We start from the raw sequence: 23,640 nt of genomic DNA on the forward strand, positions 1-23,640 counted from the left end.
GGTAGATGGATAATAGAGGGATCGATAGGTAGGTGGATAGAGGTGATATTAGATAGGTAGATGGATAATAGAGGGATCGATAGATAGGTAGGTAGGTGGATAGGGAGGTGATATTAGACAGGTAGATGGATAATAGAGGGATCGATAGGTAGGTAGGTGGATAGGGAGGTGATATTAGACAGGTAGATGGATAATAGAGGGATCGATAGGTAGGTAGGTGGATAGAGAGGTGATATTAGATAGGTAGGTATGAGTTTAGTTCCCCCACACTATGGCAGCTAGAATTCTCAGACACTGGGTAATGTTTGGCTTAATGAAAACTAAGAAAATGACATTTAGGGACTTTCCTTTTGGCAAGAAATTAGAGTTTCCTCCCCCTGGGAGACAAGTGGGGGCATTACAGTGTGTGATAAGAGCACACCGTGGATGTAGACTACCTTGTGCCCATAGTGAATATGCATATTATTCCGGAGGGGTAAGAGTGGGGGGGTCGGCATGTGCGGGGTCCTCCCAGTCTGCTCACAGGGGCGGGGGGGGAGTGCTCACAGGGAGGGGGGACCGGGGGGCGGCCACTGATTCTCAGCCCGGGGGGGGGGATCAGACACAAAGAGGCTGGCGAGGATCCGGTCAGAGCTACCCCTGAGTCCGGTGCGGGGGGGTCTGGGTATCCGGTTGGGGGTCTCGGTTTCCGGTGTTGAGGAGCAGATTGGAGCGCGCGGCAACACACCGGGAACCTGCACCGGGGCTCCTGAAACCATCAGCCCGCGCAGCGCGCACCCGCGGAGGCAAGGGGAGGAGCTACGCGGGTATGCGCACCCAGGTGACATCACCCTGAACCCCCATTATATTATAGGGGACCCTGCATAGATGCCCTTCATGAATCTTATACAGGTCCTCTGTAGTCAGGCCTGAATACCAAGTGCACCCCCCTCCCCCCCCCCCCCCCAGCAAGCACCTCTACTCCCCTAGATATGTACAGTCCCCACATGATTGTTCCCTCCAGTCCTGCAGGACATACCTGTGCACCTGAGTATACTCCTTACCTTATGTTGTAGTGGCCCATATCCTGCCTGGGGTAACAGTGCCCACCAAACCATGGGAATTGTTTTAAAAATGATGTCCTTTCAATCAAGCCAGAACATAAGACAAAATGATATGGACTCTGGACTCTTTTATTCTATATTGGTATGATTTGAGAGTGTATTATAGCAGTTGACATCCTACCACTGTTTTCTGTAGCATTTGTTAAAATGATCTGTGATGCCTCTTTTTGAAGATGTGAAGAAGATATCTAAATGTATCTAAGAGTACTTCATTATTCCCTCATTTCATGTTTCTGTCTCTTCGGGACTGTCCAAATGACCATATAAGTTTTGGTGTTTTACATTCTCCCTTAGGTCTAGAATTATATGCCCTTGGATCTCCGTCCTACTTAAGATGGAGCGTTTGGTAGAGGGATGTGGGCCATCGTGCTTCACCTATCAGGTACGTCAACACAGCTCTGATGTTCTCAACCAACTCAACCAGCAACGCAAGAGCGGTGGGCGCTTCTGTGATGTAGTTCTTCGTGTCGGAGAGGATAGTTTTCCTGCCCACCGTGCTGTTCTAGCTGCCTGCAGTCAGTACTTTGAGTCTGTGCTTGGAGAAACAGAGGGGCCAACTCCCCGGGAGCTTGAGATGCACACAATCAGCTCCAAGGTTTTTGGGGATATTTTGGACTTTGCATATACTGCTCGCATCATTATCAGACTGGAGAGTTTTCCAGAGCTAATGACGGCTGCCAAATTCTTGTTAATGCGCTCAGTTATTGATATTTGCCAAGAGGTCATCAAGCAGTCCAATGTTCAAATCTTGGTACCCCCAACACGACCAGAACTCATGCTTTTTCGTTCTGGAGCCTCTGACCTTGGATTTCCATTGGACATGACTAATGGGACTGTTATGAGTGGCTCAGGTATTGCAGGGTCCATAGGGGATGACGAAGATGACTCTGTTCGCCCAGGCCCAGCTGTGCCAAGTCAAGCTTCTCTTCTAGCGCTTGGTGGTTCGTCACAAATTCTACCGTCTCAGTACCAAGTGGGACTACAAGGACTTGGAAGTAAACGAGGCCGTGGCAGGCCGAGAAAGCCTAGCGTTTTAGACTCTGTACTGTTTGGAGCTGTTGGTGGTTTGCGGGATGGATTAGTACTTCCTTGTGGACTTTGTGATAAAGTCTTCACAGATCCTATAAGACTGCGCCAACATGAGGCACAGCATGGAGTCACAAGCCTGCAGCTGGGTTATGGAGACCTACAAGCACCTCGTATTGGAGAGAATGGGCTCACCCAGGAGGACTCTGGGACCCCTAGAAAAAGGAACCGTGCAAGAAAACAGGTAGCTTGTGATTTGTGTGGGAAGATTTTCCGAGATGTGTACCATCTGAATAGACACAAGCTGTCTCACTCTGGAGAGAAGCCTTATTCTTGTCCTGTATGTGGACTGCGGTTCAAACGGAAAGACAGAATGTCCTACCATGTACGCTCACATGATGGTTCGGTTGGGAAGCCCTACATCTGTCAGAGCTGTGGAAAGGGATTCTCTCGGTGAGTTCAGCCAACATGGCCTTCAGGGAAATATTGGCATATCAATAGTTTGAGATGAACAACACTTACCTATACTAGTGGTAGAATAAAATTGAATAAAGTTGCTTTCACACATTGAGTGTTTGATTTGTGATTTTCATCAGTTATTATGAACCAAAACCAGGAGCAGGCAAAAATAAATAAATAAAAAGGACGGAGATATCTTTCTATTATACATTAGGGCACGGCTACATGGCGATTTTGGGCGCGACACAAGTATTGCAGTGTATCAAGGCAGCCACAGACATTAATGGGGTCGCATCGTGACTCACACATTTGCCACGACCCCAAAGTCGCCGTGTAGGTGTACCCTTATCTCTGTGGAGCCTCCACTTCTGGTTTTGGCTCACAATCACTGATGGAAATCATTAATCAAACTCTGACAGTTAGCCTAAGAAGGCTGAGAATTCTGAGAGGGGTTTTCCAGCTTTGGGTACTTCTCCATCTCCATTCCGCTCCTTGGCTCCCTTCAGTGGTCTTCCAGTCTTTGTCCTGTAAACCTCTAGACGGACAGGTTCATGTGCACCACTGCGAACAATGACTGGTCTCAGCAGTGATGTGTCCCCAAGCAGCTAATCATTACTGACTAACGTGCTGCTATGGGACATGTCTTAAAGATGAAGACCACTGAGGGGAGCTGGAATGGAGAGGTGGGGAGCGGATGATTATGAGTTTTTCAAGAGGTACAACATGGGGTCTGTTAAAAAAGTTTCCAAAGCTGGACAACCCCTTACACACAATTCAAACAAACCTTTTCAACCAAAACAGTTTTTCGTTGGACGAAATTTAACAACGATTGACCATTTTAGCTAGTTGATGATCAAGACTGTCAAGTTGCCTGTGTTAAAAATTTTCATCTGATGGTCGCTAGCCCTTGACTTGATAGGGTGGCAGTACACACTACATTGTGCATGGCTGTGCCGCTGTAACGATTGTTCACCAGATAACCGTTCATTCAACCATCCAACTACTTCTATCTAATGTGTATGGCCATCTTTAGGGCTCTTTCACACGAGCGGATGCCATACGTGGAATCCGCTGCGTGAAAGACAGCCAAGCCCCGTTCCGGAGAGCAGAGACACGGAGCAGTAACATGAGTGATAATGCTCTTTGCCTCTCTGTGACCTTTTTACTACAAAATCACGGTGACAACTTTATCTCACTAAGGTTTTGTAGTAAAAAGGTCACAGTCAATCATGTTAATGCTCCGTGTCTCTGCTGTCCGGAACGGGGCTTGGCACTCTTTCACGCAGCGGATTCCACGCACGGCATCCGCTCGTGTGAAAGAGCCCTTAGAGTGTCTCTGTCTTGGATCGGTGATGCTTTATACAAGGCTCATAAAGAGTGTTCAGAAAGTGTGTCCTGGCTTTAAAAACTCAGCAGCGTGCCAGCCCTAAACCCCACTGGGGCTTTTTGCACCTTCCTGCTTAACCTCCTCAATATTGTGTTGTAACAAAAGCAAATCAAAGCTATTTAGTCGTGGCGATATTCTATCTAGAGCATTACTGTACAGTTATACACCGATCATAGGCCCACAGTATGGCTCCAGAAGTGGAGATCATGTATTACTGTTTTACAATGCAAAAAACATAAAAACAACAGACAGAGAACTGCTGTCATGACCTACAGTATAAAAATGGTGGCCACTGGCTGCTGTGGGCAGTATTACTGTATTAGGAGCACTAGATTTCCAAACCACGCACAGCGACTTAGGCTTCCTGCACACGTCCGTCCGGATCCGCAAAATACGGATACTTTTCGTGAGCAATCTGCAATTTTCTCCCCCTCAGACCTCATGTATTTTGCGGCCCTCAAACCGCAGAATAGCAAAATACGGATACCATCCGTGTGGCATCTGCATTTTTTTGTGTGGACCTATTGACGTCATAGGACATGTTCTATCATTTGTGAAACAGACATAGAGATGCAGACAGCACCCGGATGACTTCCATGTGCTGTCCGTTTTTTTTTTTTGCGGACACATAGAAATGAATGCAGATCCAACACGGATGCAAAATACGGCCATGTGCATGAGGCCTTAGGCCGCTTTCTCTGATGATGTTAGGCTGCGTTCACATTTCTGCGTTTTGGAGATCTGGCAGCCTGATCCGGCGCAAATGCCGGCTGTCAGCCGGACAACATGAAACGTTTTTTTTTGTCCGGCAGCCCGGCATTTAAGCACGCATATACAAATCGGAGGGAAAAGCGACGTTTTAGGATACATTTCAGGAGCGTTTTAGAAGTGGGGGTGTATATATATACGGTATATATATATATATATATATGAAGTGCTAGGTGGCAGACTTGTATAGATAGTACGCTAAATTCTCCTCAGCCTAAACATTGATCTCAGGTTAAAGTATAGAAGTCTAACAGAGCTTGGTGATCACGTGTTTTACCCTTAAAGTGCTGGAATGCTTTTTATAAAGTGTACGTATGTATAGCACTTGCTTAGCAATGTATATAAGGCTTGATCACCACACAGTACGCAGTGAGATGTCAGACTATGACATGGTTATTCTTCTCTGCTGTATGCATAGCTGACTGCACTTGTAATGGAAGTTGCTTGCATGCAAAATACTCCCCCCCCCCCCTATTTTCATTTGCCCATGGGACGCCATCTCAGAGCGTGTGCACCATGGGCCCCCCACCCAAATGGAGGATTGCAGCCAGCGTGCACTGATTGGTCAGAAGGAGGTAGGGAGGGGTGCTAGAAGAACTACAAAGACTGACTCTCCTCCCCAACAGGAAAAACGCAGTCTATACTCTCCTCTGTGCAAAGGACAGAGGGACACAGAAAGATAAGAGGGAGGGGGGGGGGGGATTTTACAGAAGGGCTGCAACCGCCACTGAGCATGTGTGGGTGGAAGAGGGGGGAGGCAGTGGAGAAATACCCATACACACAGCTATTTGCAGATTGCACAGTATCTTCATTAAGGCCTCTTTCACACGAGCGTGACGGATTGGCTCCGCATGCGTTCAGTGAAACTCGCACCATTTTGCAAGCAAGTTCAGTCAGTTTTGTCTGCGATTGCGTTCAGTTGTTCAGTCTTTTCCGCGCGGGTGCAATGCGTTTTGATACGTTTTTCACACTCGTGATAAAAAACTGAAGGTTTACAAACAACATCTCCTAGCAACCATCAGTGAAAAACGTATCGCATCCGCACTTGCTTGCCGATGCAATGCCTTTTTCACGCAGCCCCATTCACTTCTATGGGGCCAGGGCTGCGTGAAAAACGCAGAATATAGAGCATGCTGCGATTTTCAAGCAACGCAGAAGTGATGCGTGTAAAAAAAAAAAAGGCTCATGTACACAGACCCATTGAAATGAATGGGTCAGGATTCAGTGCGGGTGCTGTGCGTTCACGACACGCATCGCACCTGCGCGGAAAACTCGCTCTTATGAAAGGGGCCTAAGTGATTTGCGGCAGAAATTTCTGCAGCTGCAAATCCATTCCATTCATCGGATTGGGGTTGTCTCTGCAGCTTGTGCAAGGATTTTGCAAGCCCCATTCAAATGAATGGTGGAACAGTCACAGAAATTTCTGCGACAAATTTAAAGCGTGTAAATATTATCTCTGCATGATTTCTTTTTTTTTTTAAGGCTATATTCACATGACTGTATCTGTTTTGCGGTTCGCAAACAGCAGATCCGCTAAATACGGGGACCTTCCATCTGCAATCCACTTTTTTCTCAGTCCCATTAACAGAAATGGACATGTTCTATAATTTGTGTGCTGTCCATTTTTTGGAAGACCCATAGAAATGAATGTGTCTGTGTACAATCTGCAAAAAATGCGGATCGGAGGTGGATCAAAAACATGGTTGTGTCTTTCAGTGTTGTATTGTGTTTGACTAGTGCAGGGATGGGAAAACTGCGGCTCTCCAGCTGTTGTAGGCTGACTGGGCATATTGGGAGTTGTAGTTTGCCCATCCCTGGACTAGTGTGTTCTCCTATGTTATTTCCAGTGTGTACAATGATCTCTTATCACAGCAGCGACCATGTCCTCCTGTACTGCACACACCTTGATATAGGTACACCAGGAGAAATGTGTCTAGCATAACATACTATTTTAAAAATGTTGGTGCAGTTTTTCCCTCTGGAGCATTTTTGGCATTTCCTTAGGGTAGCTTCATATCTGCGGTAAAGGTAATCCGGTAGTCTATTCTGGCATAGGAACAAACTAGCCAGACATGGCCCGATACTGCAGCACGCTGCAGGATCCCCTTTGACCATATGGGATCCGGTGGCTTTCAGCTGTATACAGCATATTTATGCCGGAAATCAGATCCCATTATAGTCATGCTGTGTGCAGAGCTATCCTGCTATGCCAGACGGTAACTCCAGTAGTCTGTTCCTCTGCCGGATTACCTATACCACACATATGAATGTAGCCTCAGTTCTGATAAGCTAATGAGGGCGATTTAGAGAGATTATTTATGGAGATTATTGTGAATATCCAGTAACCCTTTGGGAGTGGATATTTTATTAATCATGGACCATACCTTCTTGAAATGCGCTTTTATTATTCTGACATGTAAGCCTGTCTGATGTATTTTCCTTTGCAGGCCGGACCATCTGAATGGACATATAAAACAAGTTCATACATCAGAGCGACCCCACAAGTGTGAGGTATGGAAAGCAGAACGGTGCTAGTGATTACAGTAAAGGAAGATTGCTGTTGAGATAGCCTTTGGACAGTTTCACATGAATGGATTGTGGTTGCATTTTTGCTCGTGTATTATGGACGAGCGTCTTAACCCAATCCAGGGTCTAAAGCAGGCATGCTCAACCTGCGGCCCTCCAGCTGTTGCAAAACTACAACTCCCAGCATGCCCGAACAGCCTACAGCAGGGCATTCTGGGTGTTGTAGTTTTACAACAGCTGGAGGGCCGCAGGTTTTGCGTTCCGTATACGGAACCATTCATTTTAATGGTTCCGCAAAAAAAACGGAATGTACTCTGTATGCATTCCGTTTTTCCGTTCCGTTGAAAGATAGAACATGTCATATTATTGCCCGCAAATCACGTTCCGTGGCTCCATTCAAGTCAATGGGTCCGCAAAAAAAAAAACTGAACACATACGGAAATGCATCCGTATGTCTTCCGTATCCGTTCCGTTTTTGCTGAACCATTTATTGAAAATGTTATGCCCAGCCCAATTTTTTCTATGTAATTACTGTATATGCTATACGGAAAAACGGAACAGAAACGGAAGCACAAAGACAACAAAAAACAGAACAACGGATCCGTGAAAAACGGACCGCAAAACACTGAAAAAGCCATACGGTCTTGTGAAAGAGGCCTAAGCACTGCGCAGTGGTTTCTGCCGTGGGACACATGGTGGATTTTTTGGTGGACAAAATCCTCGGACTAAACATACTCTAAGGCCTCTTTCACACGTGCGTGTCCGGATAAGGTCCGGTACCCAATTGCAGTCAGTTTTGACTGCGATTGCGTTCCGTTGTTTAGTTTTATCGAGCGGGTGCAATGCGTTTTGCACGCCCGTGATAAAAAACTGAATGTGGTACCCAGACCCGAACTTCTTCACAGAAGTTCAGGTTTGGGTTCAAGGTTGTGTAGATTGTATTGTTTTCCCTTATAACATGGTTATAAGGGAAAATAATAGCATTCTGAATACAGAATGCATAGTACAGGGCTGGAGGGGTTAAAAAAATAAAATAAAAAATTTAACTCACCTTCATCCACTTGTTCGCGCAGCCGGCATCTCTTCTGTCTTGTTCTGTGAGGAATAGGACCTTTGTTGACGTCACTACGCTCATCACAGGGTCCGTCACATGATCTTTTTACCATGGTGATGGATCATGTGACGGACCATGTGATGAACATAGTGACGTCATCAAAGGTCCTATTCCTCACAGAACAAGACAGAAGATATGCCGGCTGCGCGAACAAGTGGATTAAGGTGAGTTAAATTATTATTATTATTTTTTTAACCCCTCCAGCCCTATTGTACTATGCATTCTGTATTCAGAATGCTATTATTTTCCCTTATATCCATGTTATAAGGGAAAATAATACAGATCGGGTCCCCAGCCCGATCGTCACCTAGCAACCATGCGTGAAAATCGTACCGCATCCGCACTTGCTTGCGGATGCTTGCGATTTTCACGTGGCCCTATTCACTTCTATGGGGCCTGCGTTGCGTGAAAAACGCAGAATATAGAGCTTGCTGCGATTTTCACGCATCGCACAAGTGATGCGTGAAAATCACAGCTCATGTGCACAGCCCTATAGAAATGAATGGGTCAGGATTCAGTGCAGGTGCAATGCGTTCAACTCACGCATCGCATCCGCGCGGAATACTCGCCCGTGTGAAAGGGGCCTATGGGGCCAGGGCTGCGTGAAAAACGCTGAATATAGAACATGCTACGATTTTCATGCAACGCAGAAGTGATGCGTGAAAAACAACGCTCATGTACACAGATCCATTGAAATGAATGGGTCAGGATTCAGTGCGGGTGCAATGCGTTCACGTCACGCATTGCCCCCGCGCGGGAAACTCGCTCGTGTGAAAAGGGGCCTAAGGGTGCTGCTACATCTTTAGTTTTTTTTTTAAACCAAAACCAGGACTGGATTCAAATAAACAGGAAAGGCCACTCCCAAGTGACAAGAACAAGCAAAAAGGGGTCTTGTGACTTTTTTTTAGGCCAAAAACTGGCATAGCGATGTTAGTAAATTACTTCTCTCTTCCAGACACAGATTTTGGCTTCAAAAACTGTATCAAAGAACCGGAATGTGTGGCAGCACCCAGACTTCCATGCATTTCATTAGAGAACAGGGAGTTTGGTGTTTTATTGGAAACCCCTTTAGCAATATACACTCACCTAAAGAATTATTAGGAACACCATACTAATACGGTGTTGGACCCCCTTTTGCCTTCTGAACTGCCTTAATTCTACGTGGCATTGATTCAACAAGTTGCTGATAGCATTCTTTAGAAATGTTGGCCCATATTGATAGGATAGCATCTTGCAGTTGATAGAGATTTGAGGGATGCACATCCAGGGCACGAAGCTCCCGTTCCACCACATCCCTCTATTGGGTTGAGATCTGGTGACTGTGGGGGCCATTTTAGTACAGTGAACTCATTGTCATGTTCAAGAAACCAATTTGAAATGATTCGAGCTTTGTGACATGGTGCATTATCCTGCTGGAAGTAGCCATCAGAGGATGGATACATGTTCTCATTCTGTTTACGCCAAATTCGGACTCTACCATTTGAATGTCTCAACAGAAATCGAGACTCATCAGACCAGGCAACATTTTTCCAGTCTTCAACAGTCCAATTTTGGTGAGCTTGTGCAAATTGTAGCCTCTTTTTCCTATTTGTAGTGGAGATGAGTGGTACCCGGTGGGGTCTTCTGCTGTTGTAGCCCATCCGCCTCAAGGTTGTGCGTGTTGTGGCTTCACAAATGCTTTGCTGCATACCTCGGTTGTAACGAGTGGTTATTTCAGTCAACGTTGCTCTTCTATCAGCTTGAATCAGTCGGCCCATTCTCCTCTGACCTCTAGCATCCACAAGGCATTTTGGCCCACAGGACTGCCGCATACTAGATGTTTTTCCCTTTTCACACCATTCTTTGTAAACCCTAGAAATGGTTGTGCATGAAAATCCCAGTAACTGAGCAGATTGTGAAATACTCAGACCGGCCTGTCTGGCACCAACAACCATGCCACGCTCAAAATTGCTTAAATCACCTTTCTTTCCCATTCTGACATTCAGTTTGGAGTTCAGGAGATTGTCTTGACTAGGAGCACCCCCTACATGCATTGAAGCAACTGCCATGTGATTGGTTGACTAGATAATTGCATTAATGAGAAATAGAACAGGTGTTCCTAATAATTCTTTAGGTGAGTGTATGTTTGCTTTCCATTTACAGACCATATAGACAGCCATCAAAAGACTCTGTGTGACAAGGAATCTATGGTCAGACTACAGCTTCCTGTATTGTAGAGCTAAGGGTAGAGATTTTGAAATGATCTGCTGCGCTACAGGTTTTTATCAAAATGTTGATGCGGCTAAAGGGAATTTGGCAATAAAAAAAAATCCTCTAAGGGTCCATTCACACGTCCGCAAAATGGGTCCGGATCCGTTCCGCAACGTTGCGGAACGGATCCGGACCCATTATTTTTCAATGGGGCCGCAAAAGATGCAGGCAGCACACAGTGTGCTGTCCGCATCCAAACTTCCGTTCCTCAAAAAATAGAACATGTCCTATTCTTGTCCGCAGACACGGACAAGAAAATGCATTTCTATTTAAAGTGCCGGCCATGTGTCTCGTTGTTTTGCGGATCTGCAACACTTGCGGACGTGTGAATAGACCCTTAGGGTATGACCACAAGGTCAGGTTTCTGCATGCAGTTTATGAAGCCAAAATCAGAAGTGGATCATAGAAGGAGAGAAAGTATAAAGGACAGGTACAACGTCTCTATTTTGAATTCACTCTTGGCTTTGGCTTCCAAAACTGCATCAAGAAACCTGACCGTGTGGTTGTACCATCTCCTAATGTATTGTTCAAATGGCTCCCTTCCAGAAGATTGGGACAGTTGCTAATCCTGTCTAATATTTAGACAGTGCAAGAGTAGACATGTTGCGTCAGATACATAACTGTGGCTACATCTTCAGATTCCCTAGTCTAACTTTATACTACCTGTTGGCCTAGGAGCCGACAACCCCTATGGTCCTAACCTGTGTCCCTTAAAAAAAAAAAAACACACACCTGTCCATGGTCCCGCTGTGCCCACACCACTGCCCTGTTTGTCTATTTCTGTACTGCTGTGAGGTGTCACAGGACCAAGCCAATTCCTGGTATTGTGGGGGCAGGAATGAGGCAGCTGCTTGGGTACAGCAGGGCAAGTAGACAAGTGAGTATGGTGGGTACAGCATGGGCAACTCAGTATGATAGATTGTCAGCTCCTAGGTAGGACAAAGCATTTAAGTTGCGGCCCTTTCCAACAAGCCACACCCATTCCCGTTAAGTCATGTCCCTTTGTTTGACAAGGCTAAAAAAGTACCTAAAACAATAAATGTGATACAAGGCACGTACGTCAATTTTGTTTTTGAACAAAATGCACAGAATTCTGGCACATTTTGATTGGTAATCTCTGCCATTGTGTTAATGCAAGAAAACTACAACATGTGAATAAACTGATATGATAACTATATAGAGTAAATACATTGGGGTCATTTTACGCTGGTCTTCGATAGCCCCCTGCGATGGCTTCTTAGTAAATAACCCCCACACTTTTTGTGAATTGCTTCTAACAGTATGGTGAACACTGATGTCGTCTCTGTTTCAGACATGTAATGCCTCCTTTGCTACACGGGACCGGCTGCGCTCACACTTGGCTTGTCATGAGGATAAAGTTCCGTGTCAGGTGTGTGGGAAATACTTAAGAGCTGCTTATATGGCTGATCATTTGAAGAAACACAGTGAAGGACCGAGCAACTTCTGCACCATCTGTAACCGAGGTAACTAGAAGGTTAGGTCCGTTGTAAGCAGTGTTATGTCAGGAAATCGCTTGGCTTCTTGTGTGGCTACCTTTTACTGAAGCAGATATCACTAAGTTTGTCTGTGTACATAAAGGAAAGTTTAAGGGTTAATACGCTGGGGGGGTTATTTTTCTAAGACCGGCTTTTTATACCAGGAGGGAGGAGGGAGATTTATCAAAACTGTTGTAAAGGATAATGGGCTTACTTGCCCATGGCAACCAATCAGATTCCTCCTTTCACTTTTCAGAGCTCCTTTGGAAAATGAAAGGTAGAATCTGATTGGTTGCTATGGGCAAGTAAGGCAGTTTTCCTTTACACCAGTTTTGATAGCCCCTGCACTGCAGGAGGAAGCTCCTAATTTATGACGATATTCCAGCCCCTGCCACTCCCAAGTGGGGAAGGTGGCGTAAAAATGTCCATGAGGCAAACTATTGTCTCATGGACGTTAAAAAATTTGCAAGGAAGGGTCTTGTGACTTTTTTTATGCCAAAAACTAGCTCAATGATGTTATTAAATGACCCCCTTTGTATCTTCTCCTGGATGGGCCCATATTAGAAATCTAAAGGGGAGATGTATCAAACTGATGTAAAGGAAAACTGTCTTAATTGCCCATAGCAACCTATCAGATTCCACCTTTCATTTTTCAGAGCTCATTTGGAAAATGAATGGTGGAATCTGATTGGTTGCTATGGGCAACTAAGCCAGTTCTACTTTACACCAGTTTGATAAATCTCTCCCTAAATGTACTCTGGCTTAAAGGGGTTTTCCGAAAGTTTTTTTACTGATGCAATATCTGATCATTGGGGTTCGACACCTGGGACCCCCACTGATCAGCTCTTTGAGAAGGCAGCAAGCACAGTGCCATGCATTGTATAGTGGCTGTGCTTGGTATTACAGCTCAGCCACATTCGCTTGGCCAGAAGAGGGAGAACTGAGCCTCTAGGAGTAGGGGCAACACCCCCATTGCTCCTAGAGACTCATTTGCATAAAATAAAAGTAAATTTTTTCACAAAAATCGAAGCAGATAGAAAGAAGGGACAAAGACTGTATGCTTTAGCTGACATTAGCACATGTCTGTAGTCAGCCAGTTTAATAACTATGTTCCTGGTGACAGAAGCCCTTTAATGACAAGGTGGGCACCTCATTATAATTTAAGCGCACCATCCTGCCGCGTAGGGGATAAATGACCACCCCATGTGTTAGTACCAAGGCACAACAAGTTGCTGTACCAGGCACGACCACAAGTACACAAGGGCCACTGTGGCTTTGAAGATCCCCAAGTTCATGTATTAATGTATTTTCCTGGAAATCTGTTTTTGGCCAATTTCAGAGAAGCATGTTCTGCTACGATTAAATTTCCGTAGTGAACTGGCCTTTGATAGGTTTCCTTGATTGATGTAAATAAATCTTAATCATTTTCTAATGACAAGCGATACTTTCTAATATAGACTTTGATGTTGTTTTATTTTTACCCTTTCAAGATCTTTGCTTGCTGTTAAAGCAGATTAAGGCCTATTGCACACGACCGTATGGCTTTTTCAGTGTTTTGCGGTCCGTTTTTCATGGATCTGTTGTTCCGTTTTTTGTTTCCGTTGTGTTTCCGTTTCTGTTCCGTTTTTCCGTTCCGTTTTTCCGTATGGCATATACAGTATACAGTAATTACATAGATAAAATTGGGCTGGGCATAACATTTTCAATAGATGGTTCAGCAAAAAACGGAATGGAAACAGAAGACATACGGATACATTTCCGTATGTGTTCCGTTTTTTTTGCGGACCCATTGACTTGAATGGAGCCACGGAAGGTGATTTGCGGGCAATAATAGGACATGTTCTATGTTAAAACGGAACGGAAAAACGGAAATACGGAAACGGAATGCATACGGAGTACATACAGTTTTTTTTGCGGAACCATTGAAATTAATGGTTCCGTATACGGAACGCAAAAAACGGCCAGTAAACGGGGAAAAAAACGGCCGTGTGCAGGAGTCCTAAAGCATTTAGACCCAATTCAGACGTCATTGTTTTGCATCATATGCTCAGGTTTTTTATGCAGTTTTTGTCAACCTAATTGCCAGTCAAGCACATCCTTGCATTTGGCTGGGGCTACACCTACACTTTTGCAGCATTTTTGATTGATTTTTAACCATCAAATGGCGGCTGCAGGCACTAGATAGCCGAGCGCTGTACTCCCAGGGCCTGAACGGCTCCCTCGCATGGCGATGGAGGAAGCCGTTCTTTCCCTATAGTAGCCTGTAGTTCTAGCTTCATTGAAACATCTAGCTTCATTGTCCCATAGGTTGCAATAGTAATACAGTGTAGTCTAAGGGACAAGCGATCTAATGATCGCATGTTAAAGTCTCCTAAGGGGACTTAATATAAGTAAAAAAAGAAAAACGTAAAAAAAAAAAATTCTAATCACCCCCTTTATACTGCTGTGTAACTGACTAGACTTGTATGTACTGAACTACACCGACAGCATTATGTCAAAACAATTCAGTAGCTTCCAGGTCTAGTAGGGGCACACAGCATTATAAATCCTTATAATGCCATGCGATCCTGTCGGAAAGGAGCAGAGTTCAGAATGAGTACTCACACTGCCACAAACAGAGAGTTTCTTGCATTCAATTCTGTTACATCTGTAACAACTAGCCTTAGGGTCCATTCACACGTCTGTAGTGTATTGCGGATCCGCAAATTGCGTATCCACAATACACCCGGCCAGTACCCCCATAGAACTCCTATTCTTGTCCGCAATTGCAGACAAGAATAAGACATGTTCTATTTTTTTCCAGAGCCGTGGACCGGAAGATCGGGGGCGCGCTCCGGAAATGCGAATGCGGAGAGCACACTGTGTGCTGTCCGCATCCATTCCTGCCCCAGAGAATGAATGGGTCTGCACCCGTACCGCAATTTGCAGAACGGATGCGGACCCATTCTACGGACATGTGAATGGACCCTTAGGCCCCTTTCACACGGGCGTTGCGGGAAAATGTGCGGGTGCGTTGCGGGAACACCCGGGATTTTTCCGCGCGAGTGCAAAACATTGTAATGCGTTTTGCACTCGCGTGAGAAAAATCACGCATGTTTGGTACCCAAACCCGAACGTAGATGTTATTATTTTCCCTTATAACATGGTTATAAGGGAAAATAATAGCATTCTGAATACAGAATGCTTAGTAGGTGATTAATTGAGGGTTAAAAAAATAAATAAAAATTAACTCACCTTCTCCTCTTGTTCGCGTAGTTCCCGGTCTCTTCTTTACTTCTTTAATGATGAGTTGTGGGCTAAAGGACCTTTGGTGACGTCAGATCACATGCTCCAATCACATGGTACATCACCGTGGTGATGGACCATCTGATTGGAGCATGTGATCTGACGTCACCACAGGTCCTAGCCGGTATTTTCATCTTTTAAGAAGTAAAGAAGAGACCGGGAACTACGCGAACAAGAGGAGAAGGTGAGTTAATTTTTTTAATTTTTTTTAACCCTCAATTGATCACCTACAAAGCAATCTGTATTCAGAAGGCTATTATTTTCCCTTATAACCATGTTATAAGGGAAAATAATACAGTGAATAGACTGTCACCTAGCAACCATGCGTGAAAATCGCACCGCATCCGCACTTGCTTGCGGATGCTTGCGATTTTCACGCAACCCCATTCACTTCTATGGGGCCTGCGTTGCGTGAAAAACGCAGAATATAGAGCATGCTGCGATTTTCACGCAACGCATAAGTGATGCGTGAAAATCACCGCTCATCTGAACAGCCCCATAGAAATGAATGGGTCGGTATTCAGTGTGGGTGCAAAGCGTTCAACTCACACATCGCATCCGCGCGGAATACTCGCCCGTGTGAAAGGGGCCTTAGGGTGCTGCCACACATTCAGATTTTTTTATACAGTTTTTGAAGCCAAAATCAGGAGTGGGTCATGCAGAGGGAGAAAGTATTAAGGACAGATACTTCTTCACCTGAGGGTTGGGGAGGGTTTGATTCACAATCACTAATGGAAATCACTGACCAAACACTGATGGGGGGGATTTATCCAAACAGATATGAAGGAAACTGGTTTAGTTGCCCATAGAAACCAATCAGAGTTAATCTTTCATTTTCCAAAGGAGCTCTGAAAAATGAAAGGTGAATCTGATTGATTTTCGGTAAGCCTGTTATCCTTAGCACATAAAACAGTTTTTTATAACCTGTCATTCACCTACCTAAGGTGCCCAAGGGGACGTCGCTTCATACAGGGTGCCCGGCTGCAGCCATCTCCGTCTGGTGCCCAGCGCCGCCTTCCCAGTTGAAATCGCCGCCTTCCTCACCTCAGCCCCGCCTCCGCAATCGTCCGGTCCCTCAGGTTATGCCTAGTGCGCACGCGCGGGATCTGGCAGAGGGACCGGACGATTGCGGAGGCGGGGCTGAGGTGAGGAAGGCAGCGATTTCAACTGGGAAGGCGGCGCTGGGCACCAGACGGAGATGGCTGCAGCCGGGCACCCTGTATGAAGCGACGTCCCCTTGGGCACCTTAGGTAGGTGAATAACAGGTTATAAAAACCAGTTTTATGTGCTAATAGAGCCACAGGCAGATTTAATAAGGACAGTTTCGGATTCAGGTTATTAGTACGGACCTGGCCATATGTTTAGGTTATAGGCCTAAAATGTCATGACAGAATCCCTTTAAATCTCCCCCTGACATGTGAATTACTCCGCTTTCCCATAGTCAGTGTTTGGTCAGTCATTGTCAGCCAAAACCAGGAGTGTAGGCTTAAAAATACTGATCAAATACTGACCATGTGAAAATGGCCATAAGGTATAATGGAAAGATTTGTACCTGTTTTGTGATTTTGACCTGCACCTGGTTTTGGCTCACAATTACTAATGGAAATCACTGACCAAACACTGACCGTGAAAGCGGCCTGGAGCCTGGTCCACACTTCAGTGAATCACAGACTTAGGCTGGTTTCACACGGGCGTTGCGGACCGTATACGGAACGCAAAAAAACGGCCAGTAAACGGGGGGGAAAAACGGTCGTGTGCGGGAGGCCTTACAAATTTTTGGTCCGGCCAAAAGCTGGCATTTATGTCGGAAAGCGGCTAGATCCCAGCATTATCTGGCTATGTTGGATACGGTGAACCCCAGCAGGCTGTTCGTTTACTGGAACAGGCTTCCGGATTTCAAAATGCAGATGTAAAAGTATCCTTGAAGGGATTGTCTCATCACAGACAATGGGGGCATATCACTAGGATATGCCCCCATTGTCTTATAGGTGTGGGTCCCACCTATATCGGTAACGGAGCCCCGCAAGATGGTGGCTGGAGGACTCCAGTCCGGCCACCACCAAGCGCGCTTCCCATAGAAGTGAATGGGAGTGTACTGCCCATGACCAGCCACTGCTCCCATTCACTTCTATGGGCCTGACGGAAATAGCCGAGCCAGAAAATAGATGGAGGGCGGCTGCACATGTGCAGTGTGCCCTCCAACACTTTTGGGACTCCATTCTCGACCCGCACCTATAAGACACTGAGGGCATATCCTAGCGATACACCCCAATTGTCTGTGATGAGACAACCCCTTTAAGGTAACAGAACTTTTTCTCATACTGAACCATGCACATAAGTCAGATGGACATGATCAGGACAGATGTTCAAGAATATTTCCATTCCCTGATAGCAAGCAGAGATCTTTGGCATGGTAAGTTGTTAAAAGAAAACCAAATTAGAAAGCTGCAAATCTTTTCATTTTGCAATGATTAAGTTTTAACTGCATAAAACTGGAAAACCCATTCAATATATTTAATAAAATTAAGAAACGCTAGGAACAGACAAAAATGAAATAAGCTAGATGATATAGCTCCGTACAGATGTTATATATGTTGTGCCAAGAATGAGACTGGATCAGAACAAAGCAGGAAGTCCTATCCCAAAGGTTTTGTCTGGAAAATGGTTCCCTGCTTTGTTCTTACAGGATCCAATCCTGGTTCTGACACCAAATATACAGTAAAAGACTGACAAACTTAAATAGTTTTGGTATTCCTTGTGTCTGGCTGTGCAGATGAAGACATATTGCCGTCTAATCCATGCAGATTGCTTTTCTGAGGTTCTTGAGTCGTCTCCATGTCTTGATGTTGTAAGCAGTCGGAGGTCTGTCAGTGGCAGCATCTTACCTGCTTTTATCTTGTCTAGGTTTCTCCTCTGCCTCATACTTAAAAGTCCATGTAAAAACACATCATGGCGCCCTCCTCAGTGCGGGCCCTCACCCGCCGGAGTCCGTCCCAAACGGTGCAGCGCTGTTCCACTGTGTCCGGACCTGTGGCGTGAAAGGCAAGCGTTGCACAGCCGGCTGTCCGTGCAGAGGGGGGCGCATCCGTGAGCTAGAATGGGTTGTTGGATATTGCATTCATTGCCAGTTGTGGTTGTACACATTGGGGGTAGATTTACTAGTACTGTCTAATAGTCAGACTAAATGTAGACTAGACAGTCTTGGACTGTTTTTAGCCTGTCTAGTCTAACTTTACACCACCTATTTGTTGGCTTAGTTTACTCCAAATTTTGGTGCATTTTTGGCATGAGATGGCACTTTTGTAAGCCACACCCTTTTCTCCGCAAATCCACAACCCTTAAAGATAAGTTACACCCCTGATCGAGGAAGAAAAACTGCCTGAAAAAGTCTAAAGTAATTAATAAATGCAGTGTAAGGCATGTACACCCTTTTTTGGTGCAAATTGCACCAGAATTCTGGCATCATTTCTATAGTAAATCTGCCCCTTAATGTTTAAAGGGACTTATTATCCACGGACCACCAAAGCATACAGATGTTACCACTATGTGCAAACTAAGGCTATGCTGACATATCGAGTATATTTCCGCAACATACGGTAAATCTAACACTGCACACTCAAATTTCTGCAGCAGAATCTCACCAGGATTGTGTAACCCTTCACATTTGCGGCCAACATACCCCTCTATCTCTGTGGCAGATTTTTCTTCTGCTCCGCTGGCAATCCATGCTGAAACTTTCCGATGCATGTAAGGGGATTGCAGAAACTGCATTCACATGCATGGCATGCAGGTTTCGGCACAAAATCTGCACCAAAATCCATGTGGAATCCAACACGTGAGCATACCCTAAGGCTCTGTTCAAACTGGTGTCAGGATTCCCCTCCGTCAGTTTTCTGCTGCCCCTAACAGACCACATCATGTAATCTCCTGTGTGGATGGACTCATTTAAAGAGGACCTGTCCCCTCTTCTGACATGTCATTTGTAGTAACTACTTGCATTCCCCATGTAATAGCAATTCTGGTGCATCTATTCTTATAACTCTATTTTGTGCCATTCCTTTATTATTCCTGCTAGAAGTTACAAATGACTTACAAGTCGTGTGCAGTAAAGGTCCAGATGGGTGTTACCATTTGGGGACATGATCAAAATCAGTGCTGCCAGTGTCAGACTGTGCAGGGACACCTCCCGATTTGTTAGGATTCATTCAAAATGAATTCCTCGTATCCAACTTGGACCCTGTATATACAGTATAAACAGAGCCTTAGACTGCACATACTTAGAATTATGGATTTAAAAGAGATGAAAATGAAGTCGTATACGTATATATAGACGACAGGTAGTAACTTTTGTTGACAGCAATGTAAACATAAAATCTTGGAGGTACTCACTTAATAAAACTGTGGCCACCTCCTAAAGAAATATGGTAGAATGCAGCTCCATCTGTGCCAACCATGGCTGTGAGAAGCAGATGGGGCCAATCTATAACAGACCAGTCTGCATGAAAAGGGTTTTCTGTAAATAAAGCTTAATCATTATATAATGAACAGCCCTGCAACTTTCCTATACACTTACCAGTGTATGACCAATCGGACATTTCATAGGAAATGATTACTACACAGCCATTGCTGATGTCAGATCACTGGGAGGTATAAGAAGGTGACAGCTACCGGTGTTCTCCTCTAAAATCCTGTGGCCATATTCTTGCATTGTAAAAAAAGCAAAAAATGGATCAGATTGGGGAAAACAGTAGCCAAAAGTGATGTGAACAGGCCCTTCTGCTACATACATTGTAAATTGCAAGTATTGTATTGGTTGTGAAGCCCCAAAATGTCAACTTGAGGTAAAAGAAAAAAAAAAAGGAGATTAAGGAAAAATAAGCAGCTAGAAATAGGTGCATGGGGGTGTATATCACTTTCTATGTAGAGGACAGGAGCTTCTTCAGGTTCCTGTACGCTACACGGTGTACTAGAAAAATACTATGGAGTTACTCCCACCTGGTGCCCAGGGGAGCAGATCATCCTGGCACAGGTAAAGAGCAGTACGAAGCCTGTAGTACCTGCACTATCCTGTAGGGAGGCGGTAGTAGACAGCCATTACAGGTGTTTTACCAGTGAAATGCCCATGCAGATTGGCTAAATCTCTGAAGTTACAATGGTCCAGGAAAGACCAATGTACGTTGAAAATATTGTACCCTGAGGCCATGGTCCTTTGAAGGAGCACTGTATATGTTTTGTTTCAATTCCTCACTATTTTCAAAATCTCCTTTTACTGTCAGTGGATGAAAACCCGTAAGACTTAGGGCTCTTTCACACTAATGCATTCTGAATGGAGAGAAATCCGTTCAGGAGGCATCAGGATGTCTTCAGTTCCGGACCGGAACGTTTTTTGACCGGAGAAAATACCGCAGCATGTTGCGCTTTTTGCTCCGGTCAAAAATCCTGAACACTTGCCGCAAGGCCGGATCCGGAATTAATGCCCATTGAAAGGCATTGATCCGGATCCGGCCTTAAGCTAAACGTTGTTTCGGCGCATTGCCGGATCCGACGTTTAGCTTTTTCAGAGTGGTTACCATAGCTGCCAGGACGCTAAAGTCCTGGCAGCCATGGTAAAGTGTAGTGGGGAGCGGTGGAGCAGTATACTTACCGTCCGTGCGGCTCCCCGGGCGCTCCAGAGTGACGTCAGGGCGCCCCACGCGCATGGATGACGTGTCGCATGGATCACGTCATCCATGCGCATGGGGCGCTCTGACGTCATTCTGGAGCGCCCCGGGAGCCGCACGGACTGTAAGTATACTGCTCCCCCGCTCCCCACTACTACTATGGCAACCAGGACTTTAATAGCGTCCTGGGTGCCATAGTAACAATGAACGCATTTTGAAGACGGATCCGTCTTCAAATGCTTTCAGTTCACTTGCATTTTTCCGGATCCGGCGTGTAATTCCGGCAAATGGAGTACACGCCGGATCCGGACAACGCAAGTGTGAAAGAGCCCTTAGGGCTCATGCACACAAACGTATTCTTTTTCCATGTCTGTTCCGTTTTTTTGTGGCCCATATGCGGAGCCATTCTCTTCAAAAAAGTAAATAGAAATTACTTTGCGTGCATTCCGTGTCCACATGGCGGTTCCACAAAATGATAAAACATGTCCTTATTGCATTACAGACAAGGATAGGACTGTTCTATTAGGGCCCAGCTGTTCCGTTCCGCAAAATGCAGAATGCACGCAACCGGTATCTGTGTTTTGTGAATCTTCAATTTGCGGACCGCAAAACATCCAATGGTCGTGTGCATGAGCGCTTAAGTCCTGCTCATGCAGTTGGATACAGCTTTGGCGGGTCTAGACAATCCTGTGTGAGCACCAGTACACATTTCTCTCCTGTATTTCTTCCATCAGTGTACAAGGGAGTGTATGCTGTACAGAGCGGGACTAGGTCTGCATGGTGCGCTGCATGTAAACAGGAATGTGTGCATTCACTGAAAGCAAACAGATCTTGAAAGTGCTACTGAGGAACACAAGGGGGGACATTTACTAAGACCGGTCTTAACCTGTCCCCTACTGGGGTCAAAAAGCACCACAATTATTAAGATTCGCATGCCTTTTAATAATTGTGCACAAGTATGGCATGTGCCAAGATTTGCAACTTTTTGGCATTGAGGATATTAAATGTCCCCCAAAGTATATTAGAAAGTTGTGTAACTCCTAATTATATAACTAGTAAGCTTTATTTACATAAAATTGGAAAACCCCTGTGATATTTATCAACTTTTAATATTTAATGAAATACTAGGAAGGACTATGAGCTGACTTGGCCCCTTGTCTAATGCAAAAGGCCAATCCAGATGATCAAAGGTTAAACATTTATGTCATATCCACTTACCTGAATAAGTCTGCTCGTGGGAACCCTCATTCTTCACATAGGTGCGGGTCTAGGGGATGAGAACGTCATTTGAAATAGACTATTGGGCTGTAGCTGCCTTAGGCCTCTTGCACACAAACGTTTCCCCCCCCCCCCCCCCCCCCCCCGTTTACGTTCTGTATACGGAACCATTCATTTCAATGGGTCCGCAAAAAAAAAGCGGAATGTACTCTGTATACATTCCGTATTTCCGTTCAAAGATAGAACATGTCCTATTATTGTCTGCATAACGGACAAGAATAGTACTGTTCTATCAGGGGCCAGCTGTTCTGTTCCGCAAAAACTGGAATGCACAGGGACGTCATCCATATTTTTTGCGGATCCGTTTTTTGCAGACTGCAAAATACTGAAAAAGCCATACGGTCGTGTGCAAGAGGCCTTAACATAGGACTTTTCAGTAAAATAAAACGTGAAGCTTTTTCACTGACTCTTCTTATTTTGCAGAGGGGGATAAATGTCAGCATGGGGAACAAGAGAGTTCTGACTCCTACGGTGACCTGTCTGATGGAAGCGATCTCAAATCACCAGAGAAACAGAATTCTAATGGATCATATGCAACGTATGACTTGGTGATTCCCAAGAAAATAGAGACCGAACCGGAGAAACGGTATCCCTGTTCAGAGTGTGGCAGCTTCTTCCGCTCCAAGGCCTATCTTAATAAACACATTCAGAAAGTACATGCCAGGCCGCTTGGAGCAACCCTGGGTGATTTAGGGTCAACTTTAGGTCCTGCACTTGGCCCCGCCCTTGGCCCTACGCTGGGTCCAGCCCTTGGGCCTTCTCTTGGTCCAACTCTTGGTGCATCACTTGGGCCAGCTTTAGGGTCAGCACTAGCATCTCCTTTCTCTCCACAACAAAACATGTCCCTATTGGAGTCATTTGGTTTCCAAATTGTACAGTCGGCTTTTGCTTCTTCTCTTGTGGAGCCTGAGGTAGAACAGCAGGGTATTGGCGGTGAAGGGAAATAAAAGTGATACTAGTGAGGAAAATGGTAGTGCCTAATTCATGTAAAAAGCATTACTGTACATGAGCCCCCAAAATAGCTCTACAAAGGACTGGAAGACCCAATGACCTTGGTATGAATGGTGTAGGCTGGTGTTCACAGTCAACGCACCATACCAAGAAAGACAAGCACTTAGCATTTCTCTAACATTATCACTGATCTCCGAACTGTACAATGCCTCATGAACTGATGGCTCAATGTGTCGCGGGGGCACCATGACTAATTTCTATGTGAATGTTTTGTACTCTCCTGGAAACTGATTATCAAAATGCACCACGCTAGACACATTGTAATAAACAGATTCAC

The 23,640-nt window shown here is 45.1% G+C and overlaps 1 protein-coding gene across 3 annotated transcripts; it reads left to right on the plus strand.

The window, feature by feature from the left end:
- Nucleotides 1-594: 594 nt before the first annotated feature.
- PATZ1 (POZ/BTB and AT hook containing zinc finger 1) lies at nucleotides 595-23,640 on the plus strand. Of its 3 annotated transcripts, none has more exons than XM_040416471.1 (7): nucleotides 595-820; nucleotides 1,398-2,582; nucleotides 7,191-7,254; nucleotides 11,946-12,117; nucleotides 18,319-18,456; nucleotides 22,776-23,407; nucleotides 23,455-23,640. In XM_040416471.1, the coding sequence occupies exons 2-6, from the start codon at nucleotides 1,438-1,440 to the stop codon at nucleotides 23,297-23,299; spliced, it is 2,043 nt and encodes a 680-aa protein (XP_040272405.1). In that variant the 5' UTR covers nucleotides 595-820; nucleotides 1,398-1,437; the 3' UTR covers nucleotides 23,300-23,407; nucleotides 23,455-23,640. The 3 variants fall into 3 exon arrangements, with proteins under 3 accessions (XP_040272405.1, XP_040272404.1, XP_040272406.1); XM_040416470.1 differs by having other exon boundaries at nucleotides 595-806; XM_040416472.1 differs by lacking the exon at nucleotides 18,319-18,456 and having other exon boundaries at nucleotides 595-806.

The sequence above is a fragment of the Bufo bufo genome, chromosome 2 (assembly GCF_905171765.1).
Source record: "Bufo bufo chromosome 2, aBufBuf1.1, whole genome shotgun sequence".
Taxonomy (NCBI): Eukaryota; Metazoa; Chordata; class Amphibia; order Anura; family Bufonidae; genus Bufo; species Bufo bufo.